General features: G+C 37.8%; 1 protein-coding gene across 1 annotated transcript in view; it reads right to left on the bottom strand.

Moving 5' to 3' along the window:
• Positions 1 to 9,855, bottom strand: part of myo1f (myosin IF) — a 46,621-nt gene extending 36,766 nt beyond the window's left edge. The window contains exons 1-2 of the mRNA XM_058390104.1: positions 9,611 to 9,855; positions 782 to 913 (exon numbers count right to left, since the gene is read on the bottom strand). Of these exons, the coding sequence (XP_058246087.1) occupies positions 782 to 913; positions 9,611 to 9,613 (135 nt within the window). The 5' untranslated portion in view covers positions 9,614 to 9,855. The remainder of the gene's footprint in view (positions 1 to 781; positions 914 to 9,610) is intronic.
• Between the last annotated feature and the right edge of the window lie 685 nt (positions 9,856 to 10,540).

The raw sequence follows: 10,540 nt of genomic DNA, 5'->3' as shown, positions 1-10,540 counted from the left end.
CTGACGTCTCAGACCCCCTGAAGTACTCAGCATTTGTGATCTTCTGTGTATGTTTTAGCTCAGGGGATTTATAAACTCTAGTCTGAAACGAGAACTCTTTCTTTATTAAGATTAGCGTTCATGACTGACATCTATTTCCTGCACTTCCTCTAGCAGTGCTTTTTTTAGCGGAAGTGAAAACTGACCCGGCGAGTGAATCTAGCAAGAGTAGCAGCAAGTAACAAAGTTAACAAGTTAATCGGGGAATGGGGTGCGAAATTTTGCACTCGACTGCAAGTTAACTCTTTTTACGTTTTTACTGTTCTGCCGGTGGAAATTCGAAATTGACTTACAGGACGTTTTCAATCAGTATAAAGAAATAAATGATTTTATCTCTGTGAGTCTGATATAATATGAGTCAGAACTCTGAGGCTTTCAGTGTGAGACGTGTGTCTTCCCTTTGTTGGATAACCTTACACAGAATTTTACTGGTTGAAGATCTGAGTTTAGACACGTTTTTTCTCAGACAGCAGAAATGGGTTCGATATCATCATTTACTTTGAACATTTCTGTGGAAAAATATGATCTGATTCTGTTTATTTGGAACTTTTGTATGAATATATGGCCCCCAGTAGTCTAGGGAACAAACAGAAATACAAAACACTACAAATGAGTGTCTACTTTCTTATGAGATTCATATTAACCTCCACTGTGGAGTGGAACATGACAAAGACACTCAGTCATCAACATGGACAAAGGAGAGAAATCTCCATTTTCTGGCCTCTGAGAAGTGAAAGGATACAAAGATGTAGTCGTCCATGTATCTCTTCTTGAGGTTCTCGACGATGGCGTCCTCGGTGATCTTGGAGAGCAGCACCATGTCGTCCACGCCGCTCTGTTTGACATTCTGACTCTGCCAGTGATACTTGCTGGCCTGCAGGAGAAACTCAGGATCACACACTGATTTCCGTCCTGTCTACACTGTCAGTTTTACTCTGAGGACTAAAGAAGGTACTCCTTTGACCCCTTTGACCTTTTCTATCCTTTGGAGTATAAAACCTCCATGGAAATGGAGTTCAGAGGGATTATGAAGACAATATCAGCACAAATAATGCAGAATGATTCATGAATAAGAAACATGAAAGTGTCATGCTACCTTGATAAAAATATAGATGATTGTGTGTTTATTAAGCAACAAACTGAGCAAACAGCACCATGGAGACCAAGACCAAGAACAAACAGCACCATGAAGACCAAGTTGCTGGTCTGGAAAAGAATTTGATTACTGAATGTTCTCATCTACATGTGCATTAAATAATTCAGGCATGGGTTTAGTTTTTCTGACCATCTAGCATGACTCATCAGCACATGGAATTTAAAAATAAAAAAGTTAGCATAGGTTTAGCAAGGGATTGTTGTTTTTCTGTTGTTTATTTTCTACAGTGCTATTGAATTCTGGATTCTGATTGGTCAGAAATCGGTGGTTCATTTCCTGACAGTTTCAGCTCTCATAATCAGTCAGAGGTTTATATCAGCGTCACGGTGCCTCGATATAATGTAGATGTTCAATAATATTCAATAATAATGGAGAGTTTGAGTATTCAATGTTCTTATGGATTTCATTTGCATTAAATAACCTTATGTAATAAAACGACTTCATGGCAAACTTCGTAGCTCTGTAGTCATCCGAAAAAGGAATTAAGATAGACGAGACTTCGAGCACTGACGCCATCTTAACACCACCACCATCACCCACAAGTGCTACACAGGCTAATGACAGAAGAAAAAAAAAATCCCGAATGTTCATCATCCCACAGAGTGACATTTAATCTATTATTTAACTAGAACGTGATGAGTCAATGTTACGAATAGAGATAAAACTAGTCTAGTTCTTCTGGAGTGTCTACATCAGCCTGGAAAGAAGTTATTAAAGAAAAACTTTGCCCTCTTGACATTGTTTGAATCAGTTCCAGAAATGAACCGGTTCATCCGTGATGATGCCTTGTCAATCCTACAAACATTCAACCACACGTTCCTGAGATATTGTGGACGGATCAGCGTCGAAAATTCTGGGTAGCCACTAAATATGGACGTGTTAGAGTAAGTAACATGTCTCTATGCCAAACAGCAAAAAATCTAATGATGAAAAACTATTTAAGACATTAAACACACTGATCAGAAGGTTTTAGAAGATCTTCAAATGCAGGGCCCTTAAGCAAAGGCCCTTAATCCTAGAGATAAATGTAAGACACTCGGGATAAAAGTGTCTACCAAATGCCACAAATGTAATGTAAAAGCTTACGGTGATAATCCCAAACAAATCCTATAAACATTCTGAGACTAGTTCTGGAGATATCTCAGACAGATGAATGGAAGGAAAACCTGAAAACATAACACCTCCACCAGCTGATGAAACTACAGTACAATGATTTCCCAAGCACTTTAATCTTCTGGGGTATTTTGTCTAGATCCCTAATATAATCCCAGTTAATCCCAGTTCAGTTCCAAGTTATACAAAAATAAAATATGGTAAAGATCAGTGCGACTGGAAATGACAGCATTATGGGCCATTGAGGTGTGCATGAACAAATCCCTGAACACCAGCCTGCTCAGATCTGGGATTGGATTAGATCGGATTGGATTGATTCCTCATTGGTAAGTGATATCTGTCAACCTACAGTAAGTGTAACAGAAATATGATACAGCAGGTTACTGTGGCTGTGATGAAACTCTGAAAAGCAGCAGTATTTTGTGGAGCAACCGTTTTTACTGGTATGTCTGTAATTTATAAAATACCATCAGATTTGCAGTCATGGCCATGAGACCAAAAGAAAGTGAGCTTCACGGCCAATCTGTGAGACTCGACAGATATAGTAGATTGTTCTACTGAATATAATGCAGACTCATGTTCTTATATCCATCAGTCCACCATCATGGCTAATGCTTTACTTCCAGTTACAGCTTTTCCTCTGAAACTCCTTCCATCAACGTCTGATCTAAATACAATAAAAAGTTCACCATTAGAACAGTTACACACGTTTCGTGTAGGTTTGTTTATGTGACGTATCCGCTGTACAGATCTGCTGTTAGAGGGAAACCTTCTGACCAATCAGAATCAAGAATCAAATCATTCTTCTAAACTGAGCCCTAAACACCTCGACTAAATCTAAGTGAAGTGCATTAAAATCAGCGTCCAAGATCTCAGAATGTTCTCATCTCATTTCTGTTAAATAACCTTATATAATAAAATGACTTTTCAAAATTAGAGCAAACTTTATAGCCCTGTAGTCGTCTAAACAAGGGATTAAAATAGATGTTAGAGCGTTGACACCATCTTAACACCAGCACCATCACCCACTACATAAGTGCTACACAGGCTAACGACAGAAGAAAAGCCAGTTGGTCCAGTTGACAGAACAAAAAGGAATCAGTTCCTGTGTTGCATAACCCGTGGAGACCGTTACAAAAGACAGGCATCTGAAGAAATACTCAAGATGGACTAAGAGCGCCGCACTGCCATTTCTGATTCCTCTTTTTTAAACATTTTCAGCCAGGTATTTTCACACAAGAGAAAAAAATACTGAAGTGAGACGACGTTCCGCCTCCCAGCACTGAGAACCAAAAGGGCAGAAGTTGAACTGGATCTCAGTAGCTTTTTAAACCATTTACAGGATAGCTGAGTTACAGTTACAAAATTACAGTTATATTTAAAACATCCAGGTCCAAAGCTTACAAATTTGTGTTGATAACTAAACATTCTCGCAGTGATTACATGTTTTCCAGCCCAGGCACCGACTCAGTCGATCACCTGGTCCTTCACTGCACCGAGACGCGTTCACCTTCACAATACAGATTCCACACAATGTGGTTTGACTGATTGGATCATCGGATGCACCACCAAACCATTTGACCCCATTCATGGTTGTATTAAGTGTATATCTCTAAATAAATCAAGGTGTTAACCGATTTTCAGTGTGTGCGAGAGCTGATAGCTTTTTCCTCTGTGCTGCAAAGTTTCAAAAGACACAGTGAAAGCGCTATCTACCCCCTTCCGCAATTGACCTACAATTGGCTTGTGTCGTCCTGATTGACAGCGCTTAGAGAGTATGCCCCTCCCACCCAGAGACAGTCAGTTTGGCTCTGTTTTCTCACTAGCGTGATTGGGATCTGAGCTCTGGAGCTCAGTTATACATCTTTTTTTGCACTTTTCGCTGATGTATACAATCATCCTCATTGTAAATGCAGTTCTACCATCATTCTACCATCTCAGACTCTTAGGCAATATGCTTCACACACTCCACATGCTGTATGTTGTCTCTGTACGAATGATACTGAATGTAAACTTAAACACATATGGAGGTAATCGTGCAAAAAAACACGAAAGAAATTAAATCTGACATAAAATCGACCTGTTTTAAGATTCTGTACGCGACATGCATGAGTGTCAGATCTGCGAAATCAGCCGCAGAAATAAAACAAAAGAAAAACACACTGCCGCTTGTCTATAAATACACATAGCTCATCTGACTGTGGTAATGAAGACAGGAAACTCAGCAGCCTTTCAGTAAGTATCTCACCAGTCCATATCGCCATGCAGAGCTCATTCGTGATATTAATAATATTCTGGATATATTTAGGAATTTCCTTATACCAGATGTACTTTCTCCAGAATCGCAGAGTGTGATGTATATCAAACTATCATGGGAGATTTACTGCAACCCTTTGAATTCAAAGATGCCTTTAAGAACCTGAAATTAAATTCATAATTTAAAGATTTATGTCTTAAATAAAAATAAAAAGTTTGAGAAAGAGTAAAACAAAAAACATTAAAAAAAAAAAAAAAAAATTAATAATTTAACAGTGGTGATTTTTTAAAAATGTTTTTATCAGAAATTTTGTTAATATGATATAACAAAGCACAAACATGAAAAGATTAAAAATAATAAAAATAAATAAAGAAAAATATGATTAGTTGTATTTTTTTCTAACAAAAAACTAATGTAATATGCATGAAATGTACCTGTCTCACAAAAAAATAAATAAATAAAAAATTAGGGTGTTGGACAGAATTATAAAGTGGTGTGCAAGAGTATTTGCCCCCTTAAATTGATCAGATTTGCTGAATAGCAAATGATAAATATGTGCGTACTTCCTGTCAACATAAATGACAAAAGAATCGACTAGATCAACAATCAAAAACTGAAAAGTGATGTGTGCAGAAGTATTGGGTCAGGCCGAACCTCAGTTACAATTACCACCAATTACAGTGAAACATGGTGGTGGCGGCATCTGGCTCTGAGAATGCTTTTCAACCTCAGAACCTCAGGCCTTCTTATTGCATTGTATTATATTATATTATATTATATTATATTATATTATATTATATTATATTATATTATATTATATTATATATTAATTCAAAAGCAATTAATATTTATTTTAAAATAAAATCTACCAGTTTATCGTCATTTAATTTAATCTTACCATTTTTAGTAAAAAAAAATAAGTAGTGCATATTAGATACTTATTTCTTGATACATATTTATTTTTGTTATATGTTTAATATTTTCCGTTAATTTTATTGTAATTATTAAATCAATATATAATAATATAATATAATAATAATAAATATATAAAAATCTATTTTTAAAAAAATGTTTGCATACTATATTACACATAAATTAATTACAACAATTCTAAACAAACCCATTTCTTTAATAACTGCGATTGCCTCAGTGTGTTTAGAGACGGCGAATACGCTATTTTAACGTCTGTAAGTCAGTCATGTCTGTACCATGGCTTTTTGATAAGAACCCTCAAGGCTTTTTCGTTTGGTTTTCAAGGCAGGGAAAGGTTCCCTTCTTGAACCACATCAGGTTCTTTTTGTGGTTTATATTCCTGCATTGTGATAAAAAAGAGGCGAGGTGTTCCCACATCGCGGCTGACACACACTTCACTCAAATACTCACAGAACAAAACAGCTCACAATACCAAATGTGGAGATTTTTAAGCGTACTGAAGCTCGGGTTCTTCCCTAGTGTATGTACAATTTGTGTGCAGACAGAAAAAAGCCTGAGTACGTGAGAAACTCTGCTAAATCAGAGACCGCATGGGCATGTAAGCATCTAAACAGGAAGATACTGAGAATATGACTTCATATGTGTGAAGAGAGGAAATGAAAAAAAAAAAATCCATGCAACATCACAGCATTATAATTTGCACACTTACAATTGTTCTATGTTAATGCAATCGTTCTTATAAGGTACGGTTCCTATAGTAACAGCCGAATTGTTGATACTGTACAGTGTATATGTTGTGTTTAAGGAGAAATGTGTGTGTTTAATTTTTTATTAAAGTTTACAGATGGAGTCTCCAGTGTCAAGGCTCTGTAACGGTCAGAGGTAAAGCTGTAGCATTAAGTTTTCTGACCTCTTCAGGACAGAGGAGTTTATATAGAGTTTATAGAAGTTGTGATTTTTGTCTTGTTATAATCAAGAGAAAGAATAAAAGACAGGCTGGTGTGAGAACAGGAACTAACTTGTTTCTGTAGCACTGAGTGCAGTGGTGGGCCGTCAGGCCCAGCAAGGCCTTCTCTGCTGGCCTAAACAGCGATCTGAGTCTCTGACTTGCATTTTAATATATTTAATATATTTTCCATGAATTTGTATTAAATTATTCCCAAAAGTCTATTCTCTACATTTCATAGCTTTTCTCTCGGTTGCGCTGCTTCCAGTAGTGTATATTTATGATAAGAGTATTTATCCAATCATATTTCAGCCAGTGGCTGACATCATGTGTTGCCAGGGTGAAAGAAATCTGCCTCAAGGCCTTCAGAATTAATAGTGCAGGCCGCCAGTAGCTTAAAATAACCTTAACAAATCAGATTTGGAGTTGGCGTCACTGGGGCCATCTTGCAGGCATACGATTATGTCAGCAATTTCCCGTCCTTTGATTGGATAATTGGAGCAGCGAACTGCACAAACTAAATAAAATATATATTTTAACTCACAATGGCTAAACAGAGGAGAAGAAATCGATTTGGTCGCAGACATCCTTACAAATGCATTTTCAAGGTGGACTGTAATAAAATGGACTATTCCTTGTGAGGTTCGAAATACTGTAACTAATTTCTGTAGCCCTTAAGAGTAAGGTGTTTGGTTCCTTACTTATTACACAACTACCTTTACCCATGAAGTCACCCTGGCAGGTAGTGAAACTGTTTCTTAGAAAATATCTGCAAGTTTCACATACTGCAGTGGAAAAAAAAAATTTAGATCTAAAAGATCTATATTTAGGCTGGCACCATTCATCAGGTCTGGCATTTTTCCAAAAAAAAAAAAAAAAGAACCAAGGGACCACAAAAGATCCTGCATCAAGGCTCTGAATGAATCAAACAAGACACTAACAAAAAAACGAACGAATCGGCGTGATCAGATATTCTTTAATTTGCTGCCATTTCATCTCGTCTCGTCTCGTCTCACAGATTCCTTTTATAAGGTAACTGTTTTGAAGGAAAGTACCAGGTGTCTCGCAGTTTTTGTCACAAAACAGGAAATGTATAACCACGATGATACTAGGACTTATTAAATTAGGACTGCAAAAACATGAGTGGAAATATTTAACCTCAACCCAACAGACTATAATGGCCAAATGCAGTCCTGAACATTCGTAATATTCTGTACTATACTTCACCATAATATCAGGGTTTATGCCTGATACACACACACACACACACACAATATATGTAAACGTCACACTAACAGTCAATATGATCCTGAAACTTTCTACACTTCCCTCATTCTGCACAAGCGATATTACAAGTCTTTAATATACAAGCTCTATATTAAGTTTAGTTGTTTAATATACACAGTGTGTGCTGGAAATGAGGCCAAACTGTCAGAAACACCAACGTTTACTTCAGATAAGGTGCTGAAAATTTTTTTTAAAAAGGCTTTGAACTGGTAAAATTGATGTAAAACTGATTTACTACTAGCTAACACGTATATAACTAACTCTAAAGTCAAAGAAGGTCTAGGTTGCTAAATTGCTAAGAAAGGATTCTGTCCAAACTTTATTTTGCCCAAACAAACAAGCACAAAATAAGCGTTTAAGTCTTTAATATGCATGATGTGAAGTCACAGTGAAGATGGAAATGAGACCAAACTGACAGGAACGTCACCATCTGTTGCTAAAATGCTAAGAAAAGGTTCTGAATGAGGTCAAATTCATGTAAAAATGATTCACTAGCATGGCTAGTTATTGTAGCAAACATCTCTATCAGTTTTGTTAGCAAATATTCTGTAAAGTTGTTGTTTAGGTCTTTGTATGTCACATTGACGATGATAATGAGACAAAACTGACAGGAACATCAACATTTTCCTCAGATGTGACGGTAAAACACTAAAAACAAGCTCTGAACTGGTGAACTGATTCACTACTAGCTACCACATAGGCAGCTAGTATCATTGTGTCGCTAGCTAGCTAACATCTCTAGCTAGTTAAATGTTTGCACAGCAACACTGATTGATTTCTTTTTTTATTTCACTAGCACTTCTCATTCTGCTAGCTAGCTTTTATGCTTTTAATCAGGACTGTCAAAGACATCAACATTTCACGCCTGAGTAAACATAAAAAAAGGGGTTTGTGGCTATAAATTACCTCCTGAAAGATGAATAACGGTGCTAATTTGATTCGATTTTTTTATTTTATTAATGCTAAAGTGTAAGCTGCAGGTCAGTTTTGATGTTTCTTGTCTGCTAATCATATGCAAAGTTCAAGACACAGACACAGTGTGTGTGAGGAAGTGCTGAGGCCCCAGTAACACACTTCCCCCTGCATGCTGCATGCTACCAGGCTGCTGTTGCGTAAATCCCTCTTGATACACACATCCTCTTTAGACAACGCCTCACCTCGATTCTGTGGCTAAGCCAAACCCAAACACACCTATAACGATACCAGCTGGTCGACCGGTGTGCTCTCTATTTCCCTGTATCGGTTTGGGATCCTATTCCCCAAAGCGTCTTACGGTATTAATCACATATTCTGCAGCAAGAGTGGTGCGCTGAATCCGCGTGAATGAATTTGCTCTGGAATCATAAAGCTAACAATCGCAGAGCAATTCATCTCAATCTGTGGTCTATAGAGGTATGGGCTATCTGCTGTGGAGAGTCCCTGGGTTTGATCACTTCCTGTTTAAAACAAGAAACAGGAAAGTAATATCTGAGCTCTTCCATTTAAGGAGTTGAAAATCACGGTTTTCGTCGTCTCTGCCTTAATACTTCTGTATTCTATTCATTACATCCTGGAGCTACATGAGCAGGAGGTGACAGATTTAGGCTTTAAGTCTGAAAACTCGTCCCGTCCCTGTGCGTACCTGGAGGACACACCGGTGTATGAATGAAGGAATGAATGAATGAATGACAGACGCACCTTAGTGTCCAAATCACACTGACCTGCCATCTCCATTCACCATCGTTTCAGATCACCATCAGAATGTTAAGCAACATAGACATACAGATGTCTATATCTGTCTACATACAGCTCATTAATGATGAACGTTTCCTCAGATAACATTTAAGCTTGAACCTTCACAGTCTGCTCTAAATCTGAAACATTCCCAGGGTATATTTACCATTGCGCCAGTCCTCTTCCTCCTGTCCACCTGCACACACTTTCTTCTCTAGGTATCCGTGTGGGTGTGGTGTATATGCCTGTGAGAAAATCCAGCAGCGTGCCTGTCCTTGTCAGCACTTCTCCATCACTATCAGAATCTTTAAACCAAACTCTGCTTTCAGCACTTCACTCCGACAAGCCCTAAACACACCAGCACTTCCTCATCCTCCCACAGGTCATACATGAGAGCAGAACTGCGGCTGCCACAAGCAAACACACACACACACACACACTTGCTCGTGCACATGCGCACACACTTGTGAGAAAGCATCTTGTTTACGGATGTGTAAGAATAACGGTGACGAACACACCCTCGTCAGCTTTCCTTTAGTCAAAACTTCATCACTGAGAATGTGGCACGCTTATAGGTGCTTTAATTCTTAAAGGAGCCGTTTGTTATTTTTACAGTCGGATTGTTAATTCCGTCATGCCCACATATAACACCTCTGTTAAAATTGTGATGCCTTTTAAGGAAAAGAGGCAGAGCTGAGTAGGAAGGGGGGGTGGGGGTTGGGTGTGGAGCTTTAATTCTTAAAAATTCTTTAAGTCTTAAATCAAGAAACATTAAATATTTCCTTTCCTCCTCCACACAAAGTGTCACAAAATGGACAAACATAGCATGTGTGTGTGTGTTGTTTGCCTCACATCATCCTTATTACAACACCAACAAGACCTTATATATAACACACTGCTCAAATAGCTTCTCACTCTGTCGATAGATATATTATTATTATTATTATTATTATTTCAGCCCTCACATCGTCTCTGACTGCAACCTCAGACTGCAAATCATTTCTCGCTCACAATGTTAGCGACATCTCAAACAGAGAAACCCACACTGAGCCTGCTCTTTCACAACCCTGAAAATTTCAGAAGGCTAGAATAGAGA

This window comes from Hemibagrus wyckioides, linkage group LG05, assembly GCF_019097595.1.
Source record: "Hemibagrus wyckioides isolate EC202008001 linkage group LG05, SWU_Hwy_1.0, whole genome shotgun sequence".
NCBI classification, from domain to species: domain Eukaryota; kingdom Metazoa; phylum Chordata; class Actinopteri; order Siluriformes; family Bagridae; genus Hemibagrus; species Hemibagrus wyckioides.
This window is presented reverse-complemented; position numbering and strand designations above follow the sequence as displayed.